The 20,986-nt window shown below is 38.4% G+C and overlaps 2 protein-coding genes across 3 annotated transcripts; both read left to right on the top strand.

Annotated features, from left to right (window-relative positions):
- The first annotated feature begins 277 nt into the window (after window positions 1-277).
- Window positions 278-13,383, top strand: rad21b (RAD21 cohesin complex component b). 2 transcript variants are annotated; one of them, XM_039677904.2, is made up of 14 exons: window positions 278-432; window positions 3,017-3,204; window positions 3,907-4,036; window positions 4,113-4,212; window positions 4,295-4,401; window positions 5,461-5,670; window positions 5,750-5,875; window positions 6,675-6,806; window positions 6,931-7,154; window positions 8,154-8,307; window positions 9,915-10,060; window positions 10,151-10,315; window positions 12,072-12,155; window positions 12,249-13,383. In XM_039677904.2, the coding sequence occupies exons 2-14, from the start codon at window positions 3,061-3,063 to the stop codon at window positions 12,438-12,440; spliced, it is 1,914 nt and encodes a 637-aa protein (XP_039533838.1). In that variant the 5' UTR covers window positions 278-432; window positions 3,017-3,060; the 3' UTR covers window positions 12,441-13,383. The 2 variants fall into 2 exon arrangements, with proteins under 2 accessions (XP_039533838.1, XP_039533840.1); XM_039677906.2 differs by having other exon boundaries at window positions 6,678-6,806.
- A 5-nt stretch (window positions 13,384-13,388) lies between these two features.
- Window positions 13,389-20,338, top strand: mterf3 (mitochondrial transcription termination factor 3). Its single transcript, XM_039675579.2, has 8 exons — window positions 13,389-13,513; window positions 14,570-14,952; window positions 15,029-15,181; window positions 15,253-15,442; window positions 19,188-19,335; window positions 19,491-19,562; window positions 19,644-19,805; window positions 20,063-20,338. Exons 2-8 carry the CDS (start codon window positions 14,595-14,597, stop codon window positions 20,255-20,257), a joined length of 1,278 nt encoding a protein of 425 aa, XP_039531513.2. The 5' UTR covers window positions 13,389-13,513; window positions 14,570-14,594; the 3' UTR covers window positions 20,258-20,338.
- The last annotated feature ends 648 nt before the right edge of the window (window positions 20,339-20,986 follow it).

Raw genomic sequence — 20,986 nt, forward strand, 5'->3', positions numbered from 1 at the left:
AGTTACAAGCAACAGATCATTAAGCAACTCAAGTCTTTCCTAGGATCATCATTTAAAGGCCTACGTAATAGCAACTTGTTCTTCTTGAGAAAATTATTTGTGGCTTACTAAATATATTAGAGCCCAATCTAGCAATAGCTCAACCAAAATTGCAGAAAAAATATATAGAAATATCCCGGAGTCGTCATAATTTGTATTCTCTGTAATTTTCATTCTCAGTTTTTATGTGCATGAGCTGTGAATGTTATGAATTATGCAGTCTCCCACACTTGTCCTCCATAAGCATCCAGCTCGTTCTGAACCTCTCAGCGTCGGCGGGAGGGGGCGTCGCCATTTTGTTTGTTTTAGGGAAACTGTACAGTGGGAGGAGGGTGAGAAAGGTACCCTAGATACGGTTGCTAAATACGGAAAGCTACGATAGGACCGTTCCGCGTAAGTACTTTCGGCGAAAACATAACAAAATGCATTTAAGTGCATGCATTGGAATCATCACCATTCGTTTTCGTCATGAAACTTGCTAGAAAATTCCATTCTCTCTCCCTGGTAACGTAACACCAGGGACAAATGGCAGACGCTGTGCAACATCACTTCTTTATGTTATCACAAAATACGCTAAAATGACATCTGTGAAGAATGCCATTGCAATTCATGAGCAAAATCCGCACATGGCGCGAGCGCAGGCAGATGTTGATCTCGCGACAGCACACCGTTTGCTTGCTAGCTCTTCTTTAGCCGCAGCCTTACATAAACAGTTGTCCTTCGTGTTAGATTATTAACGATCATTTAATGTAACATACATTTCATAGACTATTAAACAGCTCAGGAATAAAGCCATTTAGAGAATAATAAAAGTGCGTAAATAATAAAAGCGCATCACACAGGCCCTCCATCACTTGCAGTCACACACCCATCTCTGAAATAATAAAGGGGTCTCTATCTAAACACCCATTCTAGATTATTATTTGATTTAACTATTAATACAAATTAATACAGATATTTAGAACAGTTATTGCATCAAATATTAAAGATGTACATCTATCATCATTACCATACCATTTCTTAAAATGTAAAGGTAACTTTAAACTACATTTTCGCAGACGCGACGAAGAATCGTAAATTTTGCAAAGTTTTTTATATTTTTAATTTTGTAAATTGTGAAAATCTGCTAGACTGCTGTCTTTAATCAAATCTATTATTTCTAAACATTACATGTTTAGAAATAATACGTAATCAGATTTTAAGTAGCTATAAAAATGTCATTTATTTCTTTTAAATTTACAACAAAATATGAATTAATTTTTGAAATAGGTGACGCAAGTTACAATTGTTTTCCCGTTTATTGACTGACATCTCTTATGTTTACATGGTGAGAGAAACTGTAACGTTAAGTTGTAAACATGATGCTTATTGATTATTGGTTATACTCATCTCACTTGCACTAAACATTTCAGCATTCCTTAAAATGAATAGAAACAGTTAAATGCAAATTCAGAATATTAAATAATTGTGTTAAATAATATATTTTTTGTAAGCTATGTATTTTTAATCTCACTGTCTTTGCTGCTGACCTTCACTTGAAAAACAAACAAGCAAACAAGCCCAGCCTAGGTGAGAAAATTAATGCACAAGTAACGTAATGCATTACTTTCCATAAAAACTATAAGTAACTGAATTAGTTACTTTTTTAGTGAGTAACGCAATATTGTAATGTATTCGCTTTAAACTTTCCCCAACACTGCTACGCTCACTATAACTATCGATGTCCATCCAATTTACCAATGATTCGTTTATTTGAGTGAGTCAAATCCTTTGAATTGAAAATGTTGACTTTTTAGAGCAACATGCTCAGGAACCACATGATGAAGTACGTTGTGGCAGACATGAATTATTAAATCATATAGGATTATTTTAAACTGTGTAACAGAAATTAATCTGAATATCATAACAGCTTCCTGTGCTGTCTTTCATTGTTTGGTCAGACTGACAGTCCGGCACAACCTCGTACAAACAGCAACGCTTTGATACCACTAGCATTTACAGCATTCAAGGGCATAAAATTGCGTGGTTAAAGTTATCTCTGCATAAACTCTTAAAAGAATAAAAAGGAAGCCGAAAGCTGTCACTGGGGCGGTACCCTATCAAAAGATACATATTGGTACCAAAAGATAACATTTTACTAACCAAATGGTGCATAATACCTGTTTAAAGGGTAGTGTCCCAGTGACAATATTTGTGTCTGAGTGCTGGGTGCCTGGGACTGAGGAAAGTCTTAACATCAAAAAATTACACATCATCACCTTTAAAGGGATAGTCCACTTTGAAATTTATTTTTGGTATGTTTTAGCTTACCTCAAGGGCATTCAAGATATAGGTGTCTTTGTTTCCACAGTAGTCTCAATGTTGATATTTTTAGGTCAAACCATTCTTGTCTGTCAGTCATATAATGCAGGTCTATGGTCACCACCTCAAAGAGCATGCACAGAGAAGTCCAAATTAAATATGATTTAATGACTCGTAAATGTAAGTACACATTGATTGCCTAAAACACGAAACGAGCGGTTTGTGTGAGAAAACGAACAGTATTTATATTGTTTTTACCTCTTAACCACAGCCACAAAGCACCCGTGCCCTCAGATCACTTGGACGGGGTTGTGGTAACAAGAGTGTGGTTATAAAATGCTGTTCGTTTTCTCACACAAACCGCTCGTTTCATGTCTTGGGCCATCAATGTGTACTTACGTTTACGAGTCATTAAATCATGTTTAATTTGGACTTCTCTGTGCATGCTCTTTGAGGTGGTGACCATAGACCTGCATTATATGACTGACAGACAAGAACGGTTTGAACTAAAATTGAAACTACTGCGGAAACAAAGACACCTACATCTTGGATGCCCTTGAGGTAATCTAAAGCATACCAAAAATTAATTTCAAAGTTAACTATCCCTTTAAGAGCAATCAAATCAATAATGGTGATGTAGTGTTAAACCTAACACCAGTGCCATTTTATCCTGCAGGTTCAGCGTCCCCCTCCACCTCAGTGTGAGAAGGTGCAGGGACGATGTTCTACGCTCACTTTGTCCTCAGCAAACGTGGGCCGCTGGCCAAAATCTGGCTGGCGGCCCACTGGGATAAGAAGCTGACCAAAGCACACGTGTTTGAGTGCAATCTGGAGAGCAGCGTGGAGAGCATCATCTCTCCAAAGGTCAATGGATTTTCTCGAAATCACACTGTTTAGGTTTTTTGTGTATTATGGATTATTTTTAAAAGCTTAAAATGTATTTTAGACCTTTTTTTTAGAGGAATAGTGCTGTTCACAATATATTATATGAACATAATATAACACAATATAACTGAAAGTTTGTAATCCTAAGACCCTACCACATTTGAGGTTTTACTTTGAAGTTTGAATTTGCAAAAATGTTCGTTCAGAGTTTTGAACTCTATAAACGCATACATGTAATCCGATGCACATTTTCATTTACATGTGGATTATTAATATGTGTATTATTCAGGACCAAACTTCAGTTCATTTGTACTGCACCACGATAATGTTACTGGAACTACTATGAGTATAAATGCCATTTTTGCCTTGATAACATGTAAATAATGTTGATTGGATTATTTCAGGTCTGCACCGCCCCTTTAAATTTGATCAAAATTTAATGTGGATCGAGCTCATTAGGAGTGTTTTCATGATGTCCTTTCAATCCAATTGAGTCATAAATCCAATTCTAAACAGATTATTTCTGTGCATGTTGCTACTGATGCTTGTTACAAACTCTTTTAGCAGACCTTTACCCATAAATCAAAAACCTCTATTCAAAAATCACATTAGAAATTGACATCATGACTGAGCAACTCTATAGCAGCTCCATTTACTTCTAATATGTGCTTAATTTGATAGGTAAAAATGGCTCTCCGTACATCTGGTCACTTACTCCTGGGCGTGGTGAGGATCTACCACAGAAAAGCCAAGTACCTGCTGGCAGACTGCAATGAGGCTTTTATTAAGATTAAAATGGCTTTTCGCCCAGGTAAGTTGTGGCTGGACTACATAAGTTGATCCTGTTGCACTGCAAGAGATAATATTTTGTGCATTGTTTGACACAGGTGTGGTCGACCTGCCTGAGGAGAACCGTGAAGCTGCCTACAACGCCATTACGTTACCTGAGGAGTTTCACGACTTCGATCAGCCTCTTCCCGACCTGGAGTATGTGCAACTTTAATTTATAGGTATCATATAATTGTAGAATGCTGTCAGTGTTGACCCTTCCCTGTGTTGTGGATTGTAGCGACATTGACGTTGCCCAACAGTTCACCCTGAATCAGTCCCGTGTGGAGGAGATCACCATGCGAGAAGAAGTGGGGAACCTCAGTCTACTGCAAGAGACTGATTTTGGTATGGCATAAAAAGCATCATCTTTATATATACTCATAGAATTGCATATACTCATAGTTAAACTGGTGGTTATGGTAAAGGGCGACCTTTCCCAAACACACTCGGAAGCGCTTGATCAATCACAACACACTGATCCAGCTGACCAATCAGAGCACAGTCTGCTTTTCAGAAGGAGGGGCTTCATGGAGACAGGAACTAAACAGAGCGTTACTGACAGACTGGGAAGAAAGAAGCTGCAATAATGTCAAATATGTCAAAAATAATGTTTTTTTTTTTTTACATTCAAGTAAGAAAACCTGCATTGGGAATGCATTGATGTCACTTTCCCGCCGGAACAATCCCCCTCAGCCTGACTCAGTGGCAAAAGATCTGCTGCGTGACTGGATTTAATAGGGGAAACTGCGAAAATGCGACTAAAATGAAACATTTTATCAATTTAAACTAAATGTTGGACTCAATATAGTGTTCCTTACAACTTACTAAAGATCCAGTGATCCATGGATATTGACATGCAGCCAGGAATCGTGTTGCCTGACATTTATGTTTGCCTGATTTCGACACCGGGGAAATAAAAGCAATATAGACCTAAACATAAAGCAAATTTGCCTGTAAACGCGTTATTTAAATATATGGGTATGGTTTTACACCTAAATTCAGCATACTGACACAAAATGATAACTGCAAATCCACCTTTCGCTGACTGGAGTCGTTGTTTCTGTGAATTGCAGCGATCCATTTGCTCCGACCTCTTTCTATAGAAGTCTGTAGAAATATACCTCCGATTTTTTTGTCAAATCTACAATCGCAAACCTCTTTCCCACTTTATATGCGTTGTGTTGGTTTTTCGCGGCATTCACGCTGAAAACAAATACAGTCAGCCACTTAGTCTTTTTGCCACTCATTGTGAGGAACTACAGGCCCTCCGGCCGACGGTGACGTCACGCGTATACCCTCTATTCTAGTTTCAATGCTATGAATAGGTCCTCTTTAAACTGATTATTCAATCACATTGCACTCCTTCTCATACAGTAGAAATAACCAGCACATATTCCTCAACAGCTGATTTTGGGATGGATGACCGAGAGATGATGCGAGAGGAAGGTGCATTTGAAGTGGACATCATCCATGGGGCGTCTGTGTCTAACCTGCTGCTGGAGTCAGAGTCAAGTAGTGTACAGATGACGGACAAGTCCAATCACCTAGAGTATGACCAATACAAGGATGACTTTGGAGACAACCCTATGGAGAGCACCGAGGGAGGCATGCTGGGTAAGAGAGGCATCCATAAGCACAACGAAGCATGTAAAAGCATCCGTTGAGACTGAGCTGGCTGCTTGCTGTGTTGCAGTGGACAAGCTGCTCAGTAATGAAGATGGAGGGGGTATTTTTGATGACCCTCCTGCCATCGCTGAGGGTGTGATGATGCCCCAAGACCACGGTGGAGATGATGAGGATGATTTCGACAACCTTTCACGTAAAAAGCTTTTAACACAATGATATGTTAAAGGAGTAGTGCACTTTTAAAAGACTTGCTGATAATTTACTCACCCCCATGTCATCCACGATGTCCATGTCTTTGTTTCTTCTGTTGAAATAAATTAAGGTATTTGATGAAAACATTCCAGGATTTTTCTCCATATAATGGAGTTCAATGGGGTCCAAACGGTTCAAGGTCCAAATGAGAGTTTCCGTGCTGCTTCAAACGGCTTTAAACGACACCAGACGATGAAAAAGGGTCTTATCTAGCGAAACCATCGGTCATTTAAAAAAAAAATTAAAGTTTAAGTTTTATAAGCACAAATCATTGAATTAACCAAATGACTCAAAAAGATTTATTCAGTTTGATGAACGAGTTCGAACATGAGAGTCACGAACACGTATCACAGAACAGAGCAAGGCAAGCATTTGTGCTTATAAAACTTAAACGTTGTTATTTTTTTTTTTTTAAATGACCGATGGTTTCGCTTGATAAGACCCTTATTCATCGCCTGGTGTCGTTTAAAGCCCTTTGAAGCTGCACTCAAACTCTCATTTGGACCTTGAACCATTTGGACCGCATTGAAGTCCATTATATGGAGAAAAATCCTGAATGTTTTCATCAAAAACCTTAATTTCTTTTTGACTGAAGAAAGACAGACATGGACATCTTGGATGACATGGGGGTGAGTAAATTATCAGCAAATGTTTTTTTTTTTTTTTAAATGTGAGCTACTCCTTTAACATCTATATTACATGTTTGCATAATAATAAAGATTCTTTATTTTGTCCAATAGCAGCAGGAGGTCCAGACAGTCCTGATTCTGGTCCTGTTGAGCAGCTGCCCACCATGACAGACCAGACTGAACAGACCACCCTAGTCCATAATGAGGAGGAGGCGTTTGCTTTGGAGCCCATCGACATCACAGGTCAGCCAGAATAAATAAACAGTAAAGGTGCAGTCATACACCTGGTAATTACGTCGACATTACGTACCAATTCACCTAAAGTTCTCTTGCAAACAAAATGTCATTTTGCCTGGTATATTAATAGTGAAAGAAACCAAAGCAAAGAGAAAGAGGAAGCTGATTGTGGACAGCGTGAAGGAGCTGGACAGTAAGACCATCCGTGCCCAGCTGAGCGACTACTCCGACATTGTCACCACTCTGGATCTGGCTCCCCCCACCAAGAAGCTGATGATGTGGAAGGAAACAGGAGGAGTGGAGAAGCTGTTTTCTCTGCCAGCTCAGCCTCTGTGGAACAGCAGACTGCTCAAGGTCAGGACAGATCCCGGGAACAAGCTGTGAGACATTAATACAGGCTTTAGTGCAACAAAATACATAAGTAGCCTTGGATATGTCTGTTTTTGGCACTCTTTTGCTTATAATAATACACAGAAAGTTATGATGAAAATGAAAATTATGTCATTAATGACTCACCCTCATGTCTTTCCAAGCCTGTAAGCCTCCATTCATCTTCAGAACACAGTTTAAGATATTTTAGATTTAGTCTGACATCTTACCATTGAAAATATATGTTCGGTATCCTGTCCTTGTCCAGAAAGGAAATAAAGACATCATCAAAGTAGTCCATGTGACATCAGTGGGTTAGTTTGAATGTTTTGAAGCATTGAAAATACATTTTGGTCTGAATATAACAAAAACTATGAATTTATTCAGCAATGTGTTGTCCTCCGGTTCTGTTGTGGATCCACAATCAGTGCCGCTGCTGACGTGTGTCTGGTGCGGCTGAGCTTACAGTCTGAGGGAGACGCACGCTGTATAAAACAATCTTCACAAACATGTGTAAGGATTTCTACACAGAGGAAGACTGGCATTTTTTTCCCCAGCCATATTTATTTGAACCCGAATACACGGGTACCGAATACACCAGACGCGCGTCAGCAGCGGCACTGAACGCGGATCCACAACAGAACCGGAGGACAATAAAATGCTGAATAAAGTTGTTGTTTTTGTTATTTTTGATGCTTCACAACATTGTAACAAACCACTGATGTCACATGGACTACTTTGATGATGTCTTTATTTCCTTTCTGAACAAGGACAGTATATCGTACATACATTTTCAATGGAGGGACAGAAAACTCTCGGACTAAATCTAAAATATCGTAAACTGTGGGCTTACGAGCTTTGAACGACTCATTAATGACAATTTCATTTTTGGGTGAACTAACCCTTTAAAACAACTTATTAGGAGATTTTTTTTTGTTGTCTTGCCCTTAAAGTGTAGTTACCCAATGAATGTCCTCTGTGCAGATGTTCACACGCTGCCTGACCCCTCTGGTGCCCGATGAACTGAGGAAGAGGAGGAAGGGTGGAGAAGCGGACAGCTTGGACGAGTTCCTCAAAGACCTGGAGAACCCTGAGGTTCCTCGGGAAGAGGTCCTGTCTCAGCAAAGAGACATCATTGGTAAGATAGGCTGACTTGTGCTTTTAACTTCTAGAGCTGCACAATTTATTGTTAAACACCCACACAAACTTATTCCTAAAAGAATATGATTCTTCTAAGATGTCTATTTGACAAGTACGATCAGAGAACAGTCAGATCTGTGTTCTGACTCAGAGAGAGCAGCTGTTTATAGATATGAAACAGCTTTTCATATATCTGTCCTACAATAATTCAAATGACTGAAGTATTAGGATAAAAGTTTATAGTTTGGATATAAACACTGATGTCTTCAGTAGTGATCAAAATAGAGTAAATCTCCTTTTGAAAGAAACTTGACGCTTCAAATAAAGATCAATTACATTGTTACACCAGTAGGTGGCGACAGGTGACTGTTAAAAATATATTTGTTATTCATTCCAGAGATTCATTCAAAATTGCTGATTCATTCTTTATGGCTGCATTTACACTGCAGCTCTTGATGCCCAAATCCGATTTTTTTTTTTTTTGACGTCCCGCTCACAGCATCGTTTAAAAGTGACCCGTATCCGATTTTTGCATTTACACTATACACTGCTGAAACTACCAAATGTAGATGTTCTGACCCGGAAAAGGAAGTAAAACGGCACGAAATGCAATGGATGCAGATGCAAATAAAATTCTGCAGCGTTTTTTTCTTTCCACAATATTTTGAAAAGTCATCCAAAAAGTCAGAAAAAACATTGGTTTCTTACGGCGGAGGGAAAGAGGAGAGCACATATCCCCATGTTTTGTGAAATGTCTTCAAACAAGTATTTATTTCGGTAACAACCCTGCATTTTTGCCAGCACTCTTCGCCTCAAACACTCAAATACATGAAATCTCCGCATTGCTCCACTGTGTGTATCCTTCGTCTACATCGTGCCTATAATAAGTCATGTGATCTCAGTTGGTGGTGTCCATCTGAGTTGATGTCACTTTTTTAATGACGTACGACTTGCATTTACTGGGGAATATTCGATTTGTATGCTTACATGGCACAAGCAAATGTACGTTTCCGCTTCATATCCGATTTATAACCTCATATGAGTGAGGCCAGAATCTGATCTGAGAAAATCAGAATCCATTTGCTTTTTTCCTGCTTACACGTTCACCGGTCATATCCGATCTGTGCCACATGAGAGGAAAAAAATTAGATTTGGGTCACTTGAACCATGCAGTGTAAATGAGGCTTACGAGTGAGTCATTGAATCATTCATGCAGACCGATTGTTATAAATAAAAAAAAAATAATGAATATTTTAAAATAGACGGCAGCAATTAACATTTTGTAACACCTGTAGTACTGTAATTTTCATGTTATTTTGTTTACTTGTTTTATTTAGAATCTACCGAGAATCATGATCTATACTTTAAACACTTTTTTTTAAACTCACTGAAGATTGGAGTAATTAAGAAATTCAGCTTTGCATCACATTTACAAAAATATATTCACAGTTATTTTAAATTGTAATAATATTTCACTGTTTTTACTGTATTTTTGATCAAATAAATTAAGCCTTGGTGAGCTGTTTTAGAAACATTTGGAAAATAAATGACTCAAACATAGTTTTCTACTTTTTTCACTAATGCCCGTTTTTTGGCTTCTTGCAGACCAGACCATCTTGGAGGAGCCCAGTGTTCTGCAGGCTTCAGCCATGGAGGGCAGTCGCACAACCCTCGATGAATCAGTCATGCCTCCTCCATCCGGACCCCGCGGACAGAAGCGCAAAGCTCAGGACGCAGAGCCTGCCTTACCTGTGAGATCTGGAGTCGCAGGGTTTTCAGTGTGGCCATTGACCCCACTGAATATGTTTTTGTAATTCTGTGTCTTACCTATTTTCCTAAAGATGCTTGAGGATGATCGCTCCTCCATTGTTTCCACACAACACGTGAACATGCAGCCGGTGGAACTTCCTCCTGAGGAACCAACCAGCATCTCACAGCTCATCCCTGAGTTCGACCTGATAGGAGAGAAAAGCAAAGACAAGAAGGATGATGATGAGGAGGATGAGGTGAGGAGGCTTTAATAGACACAAATCATGGAGTTAAATGAGAAAAAAACTGTTATTATTCAAGGCCCTTGCACACCGCGTCCAAAATTTTCGCATGTTAAAAAATAAATACGACCTCACGTTATGTCAATCACGCTTGAACAATGTCTCTGAAACTTTCGTCCGTCATAAAAAAATAGGAGTGTTCTGTAGCATCTGTAGCGAGCAGTTTGAACAGTGTTTTGACAATTTTGAGCCACCGAATCACGAATACGAAAAAACGCATACGAAAATTTTGGACTCAGTGTGCAATGGCGTTAAAGAAGTAGTTCACTTTTAAAAAAAACTTTTGCTGATAATTTACTCACCCCCATGTCATCCCAAGATGTCCATGTCTTTCTCTCTTCAGTCGAAAAGAAATGAAGGTTTTTGATAAAAACGTTCCAGGATTTTCTCCATATAATGGACTTCAATGGGGTCCAAACGGTTCAAGGTCCGCTTCAAAGAGCTTTAAATGACACCAGACGATGAATAAGTGTCTTATCTAGCGAAACGATCGATCATTTCAAAAATAAATAAACAAGTTTAAGTGTTATAAGCACAAATGCTCGCCTTGCTCTGTTCTGTGATGAGCGTTCGTGACTCTTCTGTTTAAACTCGTTCATCAAATCTTTTTTCGAATCATGACTCGAAGGGTTCTAGATAAGACCCTTATTCATCGCCTGGTGTCGTTTAAAGCCCTTTGAAGATTCACTGAAACTCTCATTTGGACCTTGAACCGTTTGGACCCCATTGAAGTCCATTATATGGAGAAAAATGGGGACTTCAATGGGGTCCAATTGTATGGAGTTGGACTGTTTGTTTGATGATGTTTTCATCAAAAACCTTAATTTCTTTTCAACTGAAGAAAGAAAGACATGGACATCCTGGATGACATGGGGGTGAGTAAATTATCAGCAAAAGTTTTTTTTAAAGTGAACTACTCCATTAATGCTTATTTTTTTAACAAGAAAACCTGCTTAGTACAGCCAAACAATCTGCAGTCGCTTTTAGGTTTTCAGATTTAGGCTTTGTAATAGTAGAAACGTTATTTAAAAACATAATTTTTAAATGCCTAATTTTTTGTAGAATTTATAATTGTGCTACTATTTATGTTTTATGTGATTTCAGATTTTGATCAGTTATTAAAATATATATATATCTGGGGCATACTTTTTTGCCATTCACTGTTCACTTTTGCATTAGAAAATGTATTTTGCACCTGATTCCTATTAGATCCCTTCACTCAGTTAAAGAGGACATTTTATGCTTTTTTAACATGTTCAGCTTTCTTTATTGTGTAATGTTTGAACATTAAAAAAGATCTGCAAAGTTACAATGCACAGTCTCTCCCTGAAACGCCTCCATTGTCTTCTTGAGTTTTCTTCCTATATTCCTCATTTAAATAATTCAAACACAGAATAAAGAGGCGGGCCTGGTTGAGTTAGTTAGTAGTGTGTTAAACTGCTGGTTATGGTAAGGGGTAGGACATTTCCCAAACACGCTCGAATTGCTTGACCAATCACAACACACTGCTCCAGCCGACCAATCAGAGGACAGTGTGCTTTTCATAAGGAGGAGTTTAAAGAGACGGGAACTAGAGCGTTACTGACAGACTGGGAAGAGAGAAGCCGCAACAATGGAGAATATGTGAATGACATGTTTGAACATTCAAGAATGAAAACCCAAAGGAGTACAGCCCAAAAACAAAATGTTTATGTTTATTTTTGTTTATTAGGAGGAGGAAGGTCAGAGTGGAGACCAGGATCAGGAAGAGAGGAGGTGGAACAAGAGAACACAGCAGATGCTGCATGGTTTACAGGTTTGGCAGAATTGAAACATGCTCTAACTATCTTGATATTGCAATAGACTGACTTTATATCAACAAATACCCTTTTTATTCCTCTTCCTACAGAGAGTCATTGCTAAGACTGGAGCAGAATCGATCAGCTTGCTGGAACTGTGCAGAAACAACAACAAGAAACAAGCAGCTGCCAAGTTCTACAGTTTTCTGGTGCTAAAGAAACAGCAGGCGGTGGAGCTCCGGCAGGACGAGCCCTACAGCGACATCATCGCCACCCCGGGCCCCCGGTTTCACATTATATAGACTCTTACAGGTCAACACTGGCAGATTGTATTCTTTTTAATGGTTTTGTTTGTACATGATGTGTTGCGTATATCTGTGCATGTGCATTTTAATGCATACTACACGTGCTCTCTGTCTCAAATGGGAAAAAAGACTTTTATAATGTTGAAAAAGTGCTTCTTATAGCAATTTGCAAAGGCTTTGAGCCTTCAGTTGGTTGTCTTTAATCATGTTTCTCAGATGCTTCTGTTTCTTATTATTTGATGCTGTTTTGCATGCTTTGAATTACATATTGACATGCAACATACTTGTTTACTTTCATGAAAGTGTTTTCTTTGTCGTTTAAACTTAAGAGTAACATTTTAGCTGCTCCAAAGATATAAAAATAAAAGTTTGTACTTTGTATGTTTAAAATAGTATAATGAAGTATCGACCTACAGAGTGTTTTGTTTTTAGCTTTACTACTGTAACAATACTATTTCTCTCAAGTCTCCCTGAGCTTCAGTGTTGTGAACATTCACCCAAAAGCAGCTTTAGTTTTGCTTGTCAGCCCGAAAATTAAAGCAAATGTTATATATTGTGATACACATTGGTTAAAAAAATAATGTTGTGCCATTTGTTGTAAAGATCATTTTTGTAATTGTGCAAGCACTTTTTTAAACAGTCTCACAGACTTTGGTTTTATCGATGTTACCTATATGGCAACGCTCTGTTTTGTATGTTAAAGTAATTAAACACTATCTGTTACAGTACAATACAGTCCTTTATTTAAATGTCTCTGAAACTGCTTGTTTTATTCATATGATATGGATATTAAAACAATTCAAAATAATGTTGATAACAAGTTCTATTATTAAAATCGTACACATCACATTGTTTGCTTGTAGCCCTGATTTGGTACAACTGTGTTAATCGAAGTAATTTTTTTAATAAATAGTAATTAATAAATCCATTTGTCCCCTGACTGAATTGATTTTTCATTGAATCATCCGTGCATTAGAGGGCGCTGTGACTGACCAGCGAAGAGCAAAGACTGGAACAAACCATAGGAACAAACACGTGAACTCGCAGTATTGAAGATTCGTACTAATCAGGTAATGTTTATTTTTGTAAGACGTAAGTCATGTCTATGATATACAGGCTGCGTTATAATAATGTTATATAAGCTGCATTCCTGTTTCACCTTCTCTGGATAACTTTCATGTGATTCATGTTGATGTGGTGACATTGAAGTCTGTCAGGCACATAACGTTACACTGATATAAACTCGCAGTTGCCTCGTAAACTAATGAAACTGATGCATGCATTATGTAATCAAATATTATGTATTTTTACAATATCCTCCTGAGACCCAGGCATTAACTTTGTTTTCCTCTGTAGAGGACATAATATTTTAGCGAATTTCTCTGCGACCTAGTTTTAAAGGGATAACGTTAGTGCTGAAAATTCAATGGACAACAACTTCTCCTTGGTGTTTATAAATGACTGACGTTGACTGAATTATCAAACTTAGCACCCTTATGGAAATATGATAATCAAATTGTCATAAATCAATATATCGGGAAAAAGTAATGAAGTTTCTAATCAAAATATGATTGTTTATTACAAAACGGGGCATTCATTTCATACACGTCTACTGTAGAACCAGGACTTGTAGAAAGCATGTTTATCAGGCATTTTGGGGAGACAACACACTGAAAGAAATTATATATCAATAATTCTTTGAAATATGAAATATTCTTATGAAAATTACAAGTTATTACTTTCATTATTACACTTCATTTTTCATTACGTGTTGCCTCAAGAATACATTACTATGCTAAAATGTATGGCCATTTTACACACACATTGCATAAAGTAAACTAGCATATCAAATCCTTCTGTTATACTATATTTTATAACATTGTTGAGAACAATCTTTATACAAAGTTTGGTTAAAAATAGAAACCAAAAAATCGATTGCTTAATGTAACAAAAATTGCCTATACATGTCATTTTATTTGTTAATAACTAGTGTCCCCATCAGAGGACATTCCAAAAAATATTTCTACAATTGTTTCTTATCCTCCAAACAATGTAATGACATAATTAAAAAAAATCATGTTCTCATGAGAATGTATAATCATGTAACACAATCTTATTCCATCCAGGAAAACACTAGTGATTCGTATCATCATGCATCTTTGTCGGCGATGTGTGAGTTTGTTGTTCTCGAGGCCGTTATTATCTGCAGCTCTCCAGCCGTCAACACACACACTGCATCAGCGCTCGCATCATATCCTGCTGCAGCACTCGCACCATATCCTGCTACAGCACAGTCGGGAACAGCCACCCGTCCACAGTCTCACACAGAGGCACAGTGGAGAGACATGGGCACTGCGTGGAAGACGAAACTTAACCGACCACCAAGCCGCTTCACCAGATGTGTATAATAAGACTGATCTTGCTGAAAGAGAGGTTGAAAAACATATTGTGCCATTTGAAAATTTGAACGTGCATCAAATATCAAACCAAGAGTCCCTTTCGGATATAGGTATGTATATATAGCTATACTTGCATGTGTGTCCCTGATACTTATATTTTAATGGTATTAATCTGGTTTGTTATAGGCTTGGATGCATTTGTGCGTCCTTCTCCTCTTCAGGAAATCAGTGAGGAAGAAGCGGTCCAGATCCAAGTGCCTTCTGCCCTTCCGCCAGATTCTTTCACACTCAAACCTTATGTGGATAAATCAGAAACTCTCAGCAAACTTGTTCAGCTTGGTATGTCTCATATCTATATGTTGGAATGTTGGATTCTTTAGGATTTGTCTAATCTTTTGCTCAATTTCCAGGTGTCAACCTGTGGGAACTAGAGCAGAGGCCCAATGTAGGCTCCATGCTGATTAGGCTTGACTTCAATGCTGATGTTGCACCCAGACTTCTCTTCCTCAAAGATCTGGGAGTTGAGGAGTCTAAACTGGGCACACTGCTCACCAAGAACCCCTTCATCCTCACAGAAAGCCTGGACAAGCTTGAAGCAAGGTCAGTAAGAGAATTTAAAGTGGACCTAGTTTATGCTTGTTTACATGTTCATCTTTCTTTAGCAGTGCTCGAAGTGGGGCGGTACTCACCGGTACGCAGGACCGGCACTTCTATATTTTACTCTTAAGCGGACCTGCACTTTTTGTTGCGTACCGCTACTTCTCGCATGTAGCCGGTACTGTATAGCCTACCACTGACCACTGAAAAAGCATGACGGCCGTTTAACCCCTCATTTACTACACACATCTGCGGCGCGATACTGCTGCGAAACGGCAATCAGAGTTGATCGCGGGATTCGCGGCCACCGCAAGCGTGAGCAGCGCGTATTTTTCCGGCTTGCATGTTAATCAATGAATGCATTCAAACCGTGAGGAAGAGTGTCGCATAAGCAGGGTTGAGTCTATTTTTGAGTCAGGATTCAGTCTGAAGCGGGTTAGTCTATTTTTGGTGTGCTCACGCTCATTTAAGGTGAAAGCACACTTTTGATGGAGAAATTAAATATGATTTCACACAAAAAGTGACCAAAATGCACAGACTTTGCATGTCTAGTGTGTTTTAACAAGAACTGGAGTAGGCTACATCAGAAAAAAAAAAAGACTCAAAGATATTTATACAAGATTTAGCCATTTAAACTTGTCTTAATTATTCAGTTTGGGTAAAACTATGTTTTATAAATAAATAAAACGAGCAAGCTAGGCAGAATATAAGCTTTTCTTTTAGTTTATGTAATAGCCTACACAGACAGGTAGCCTACATTCCCAAATCAAACCTAGTGTAGGCCTACTTATTTTATGTTTGCTGTCTTGTAAACACATCGAAGATGACTGAAAAGACAATATCAGAGCTGTTTTCTTGGTTGTTTCTGTTGTTTACCATTTACATGCAATTGTTGTATACTTCCCATCTTAACAAACTTCAAGAATCAAGTTTATTAATGACCAACTTCTAAAAAGAGAATGTTTCTTTGCAAAGAAATGCGTGCGCACACACACACGACTTGTTTAACTACATTTGTTAACAAATAACAATAAATTGTTATTGTAAGAGCAATATTTTTAAGTTTTGTTTTTCCCTGTAAAAATTTCAAAAGTCATGATTTGCCAATTCAAGAGAGTACCGGCACCTTTTTTCCCCCACTTCAAGCACTGTTCTTTAGTGTTGTTGTTGCTGCTTGAGCATGAAAAAGTTACAAAGCAAAAAGTTGTTCCAGCGAGAGTTCTTCTCCATATCCGTGTCAGTGTTTCTGAACTCCCTGAAACGCCTCCATTGTAGTCTTGAGATTTCGGGAACAAACACGTCACAATATTCCTCATTAAATAATTAATACGCAGAATAAAGGGGCGGGGCGTGGTTTAGTTAGTTAGTAGTGTGTTAAACTGATGGTTATGGTAAGGGGCGGGACATTTCCCAAACACACTCCAAGCGCTTGACCAATCACAACACACTGATCCAGCTGACCAATCAGAGCACAGTGTGCTTTTCAGAAGGAGGGGCTTCATAGGACAGGAACTAAAACCATAGTTCCAACAAACATTCAGAAACAACACAAAGTTGTGTGGTTGGAACGACAGCTCTTGGCCTGTGGTTATAACCATAGTCTCTTGTTTGCGTGACATGGACTTAATAATTCCTTTTTTTTGAGACAAACAAGTAAGCTGACATTCAATACAATCTATATATTTTATTTAAAATACATACAAATGTCATTTACGTCTTTTAGTTTGTCAATAGATTTAAAGCACCGTCTTTGAAGAGTGCGCATGTGCGGATGTGCTCTACGTCGTAAGAACGAGCCGATGATTGAATCTGGTAATAAAGAAAAATAACTAAAATAACTGACGATAAGAATAACTGGAGATCTCAAATGGATTAATTAAAAGTTATTACTCACCACAATGACATCATTAACCAACGTGGCCAAATTTGCGAAAATACAGTTTCGGGAAAGAATTGTGAATAGTTATTTGATTTTTTTCCACAATTCATCATACTTAAAGCCACACCGTGGAACTCTTCAACCTTTATAATATATTACCAAAACCCATTGAGATGGTAGATCGACTTACAATAGGTTAAATGACGTGTCTGCCGTCTCCTGAAAGTGTCTGTATCACTTTTACTTGCACTTTGTAACTTCGAGTTTCGGGTAGGAACCCGAGCACAAAAAGAACTACAAAATTTGACCGCTTTACGGCATACGTCACTTCCCCCACCACCTCCTCAGAATCTAGTGCTCAACTCGCGTTTGATTGCCGTCCGTATGTTTTCGTCATGCCGAACAACAGCTACAAGGAAGAAGGCAACGGTTTTATCAGAGGAAACTAAAAAAGAAATGGGGAGAGTGACAAATTAAAAGCCAGGACGAGGATTAACATATTGGTCCAGCTTTCGCTTCGCTCGCTGGCGTGAGCTAAAGGAGGAGGGGTGCTCGACCGATGCGGACGCTTGCCTGCACACAAATGCCGTTTCTAAGGTAACCCAGATAAATTCATATAAGCAGTGTAGTATTTTCTAGTATTCCGGCCACAGCCGATGGTGTTATGAGTGTAATAAAATGCCCACAGATCAGTGTTCATTTCTACAGACACAGCCCGCCTCAGTGCTGGGCTCGCACTAATAAAATCGGCTCTTGTCAACGTGAACGTGCTAACATTACACACCACATGTCCCACGGTTTCTGTAAAAATAAACCAACACACATAACGTTACAGTCAGCTCTGGCCGACGGTGTTTTCAGTGCAGTGAATGTGTCCCCGCTGTCCCGCGCCCACATTCACTCACAGAAATGATAATCCCCACGGGGATCACCCCTCTCGCTCTGTCAGCCGACTGCTATAAGGGAATCAAGCGCGGCAAGGCTGCCCGGCCCGCCTCATACATTGCAAGCACCATAGACAGTAAAAGCACAAGCACACACAATCTAAAGACACGGGAGGCTGACTGGTTGACTGTTTGTTGACTTTAATTTGCGACAGTGCTGCGGAGCTTGTGGCCTCTAGGGACGTTGGACGTGAAAATTACATGTCGAGCACCATCTAGTGGCCAAAAAGTTCCGCAGTGTGGCTTTAAGTTACGTAGTTAAGGAGTATTTCACTTTTAAAAAAAAAAACTTTTGCTGATAATTTACTCGCCCCCCATGTCATCCAAGATGTCCATGTCTTTCTTTCTTCAGTCGAGGAGAAACTAAGGTTTTTGATGAAAACATTCCAGGATTTTTCTCCATATTATGGACTTCAATGCGGTCCAATTGTATGAAGTTGGACCCCATTGTATGGAGTTGGACTGTTAGTTTAATGATGTTTTCATCAAAAACCTTAATTTCTTTTCGAAAGAAAGACATGGACATCTTGGATGACATGGGGTTGAGTAAATTATCAGCAAAAGTTTTTTTTTAAAAAGTGAACTAATCTTTTAAGCAGCGAGTTACGTTGCTTTATGAGAAGCACAGCCCAGAGCGTTACTGCCAGACTGGGAAAAGAGGAGCTGCAACAATGGAGAATATGGGGAAAAATAAGGTGTTTATTTCAACATTCAAGCTAGCTCTACCTATTCTAGTAGAGTCCCAAAATAAAAACAAGACTTTGTAAAAGGGCTTAATAGGTTCTCTTAAAAAACAAAAAATTTTAAATAAACTGTAAATTGTCTCAATTGACATCCACTTGACGTGGATGACGTCTGCACTGCTTTATTTGTTGATCATTTTCTTCTAAATGTTACTTTCTTGCTTTGGTCTGTTCCTTTTAAGGGTGTCCTATTTAAAAACAAAGAAGTTCAGTCAACAGTCTGTGGCTGTCATGGTGAGCAAAGCCCCATATCTGCTTAACTTCAGCGTTGAGAGGCTCGACAACCGTCTTGGGTTTTTTCAGCAGAAATTGGGACTCAGTGCTGAGAAGGTAAAGCTGAATTGCATAAAATTTGTTTGAAAAAAAAAAAACAATCTCACTTTTAAGATCCATTCATACAGTGACTCCATAATGAAGTGATCCTGATTTTCATACTGACCTTCAGCTACATTCACCATGAGTGTTGTCGTGATTTATGCTTTCAGACCCGAAATGTTGTGACTCGTCTACCGAAACTACTGTGTGGAAGTTTAGAGCCAATCAAGGAGAATCTAAAGGTCTGACAATTAGTTGGTCTTGCTTAACTTTGTTTTTAATTGTAATATTGTGACAGCTATTGATTTATTTCTCTCTCTAAGGTTTGTGAACTGGAGTTTGGATTTCGTGAAAATGAAATCCAACACATTGTCACAACTGTTCCTAAAGTTTTAATCGCTAATAAAAGAAAGCTCACCCAAATATTTGACTTCGTTCACAACACCATGGAGGTTCCACACTCACTTATTGCTAAGTTCCCACAGGTACATCTTATTTGCCCCTTTCATATAAAAAAATAAAGAAAGAAATGTAGAGTTAGAGCTGTGATTGCTTATAGAGATAGGAGGATAATATTGTATGTGAGGCATTTTGCAAGGTAAATACTGAATTCAGATATTGTGCCAGTTTTTTATAAATTGCTTTTTCAAGGAAGAGAAATGGTGTCTATTCTGCTGTGTTAAATGGTAGAACTACAGTGTCAGAGTTTACTTGAATTTTGTTTGTTTTTTACTTCTCAAAGGTCCTTAATGCCAAATTCCTTCGCATCAAAGAGCGGCATTTGTTTTTGGAGTACTTAGGCCGGGCCCAGTACCAACCATCTCAACCCAACTATATCTCTTTGGATCGCTTGGTTTTCCTGCCTGATGACGTTTTCTGCTCAGAAGTAGCATTAGCCAACCTTGAAGACTTTGAAAGATTTCAGAAAACATTGTAGATGTACAGAATAAATTAAGTTACTTTAGGTTAGGTTGTATGAACATAGTCTTATAAATAAAAATTTAACATCAACATGAAATATATACGTTTTGATAGTCTTTTCTTCCCTGTTGTGACCTAAATCCAAGTGAAATGGCAAACAAGAACAAATGTAGGGCGGGGCTTGATTTTGTCAATAGGGAATTGATTGGATGGTTGTGGTTTGCTATTGGTGGATCTCATGTGAGTGTGACCTCGCGTCAGTAAACACTTCATAAGAGACTGTCACTGTAATAGGGAGGGGAAGTTATTTTAATTAAAGATTATAGAAAATTAATTAATTAATCATTAATTATAGAAAAATAATGATATGCATGGATAAATCATTAATAATAAATATTATGATATAACAAATTAAAATGAAGCAAGAATTATCCATTTTGATTTCATCTTGACTTTAGAAGTTGAGCTGCCCATGTGCAAATCTGGAAATGCCACCTGTTTATCTCTTATTATATATTCCAGTTTAATAAAAGGTTCATAATTGGCCTTGGTGCACTTGAATAAGTTCAGACTGACTTTATTTTGCTAGAGCCTTCCATTTTTGCACTCAGCTCTAAGTCCCATGGCCCTCTATCAGAATCCAGAGTTTCAAGAAGATCAGAGAAACTCTAAATTCCCCCCACCCCCCCAAAAAAAACCAACAGTGTCAAAACAGTGTCGACACTGTCGTTTTTTTTTTTTTTTC

Source organism: Pimephales promelas, chromosome 18, assembly GCF_988280905.1.
Source record: "Pimephales promelas chromosome 18, fPimPro1.hap1.1, whole genome shotgun sequence".
NCBI lineage: Eukaryota > Metazoa > Chordata > Actinopteri > Cypriniformes > Leuciscidae > Pimephales > Pimephales promelas.

What these genes read in the sequence shown, in the direction of transcription:
- rad21b (XM_039677904.2), top strand. Translation starts at nt 3,061, where the DNA reads ATGTTCTACGCTCACTTTGTCCTCAGCAAACGTGGGCCGCTGGCCAAA. An exon ending in TGATTTCGACAACCTTTCAC is followed by an intron (nt 5,876 to 6,674) that starts GTAAAAAGCTTT and finishes TTTGTCCAATAG; the next exon opens with CAGCAGGAGGTCCAGACAGT. An exon ending in ACGCAGAGCCTGCCTTACCT is followed by an intron (nt 10,061 to 10,150) that starts GTGAGATCTGGA and finishes ATTTTCCTAAAG; the next exon opens with ATGCTTGAGGATGATCGCTC.
- mterf3 (XM_039675579.2), top strand. Translation starts at nt 14,595, where the DNA reads ATGCATCTTTGTCGGCGATGTGTGAGTTTGTTGTTCTCGAGGCCGTTA. An exon ending in AGAGTCCCTTTCGGATATAG is followed by an intron (nt 14,953 to 15,028) that starts GTATGTATATAT and finishes GGTTTGTTATAG; the next exon opens with GCTTGGATGCATTTGTGCGT. An exon ending in CAATCAAGGAGAATCTAAAG is followed by an intron (nt 19,563 to 19,643) that starts GTCTGACAATTA and finishes TCTCTCTCTAAG; the next exon opens with GTTTGTGAACTGGAGTTTGG.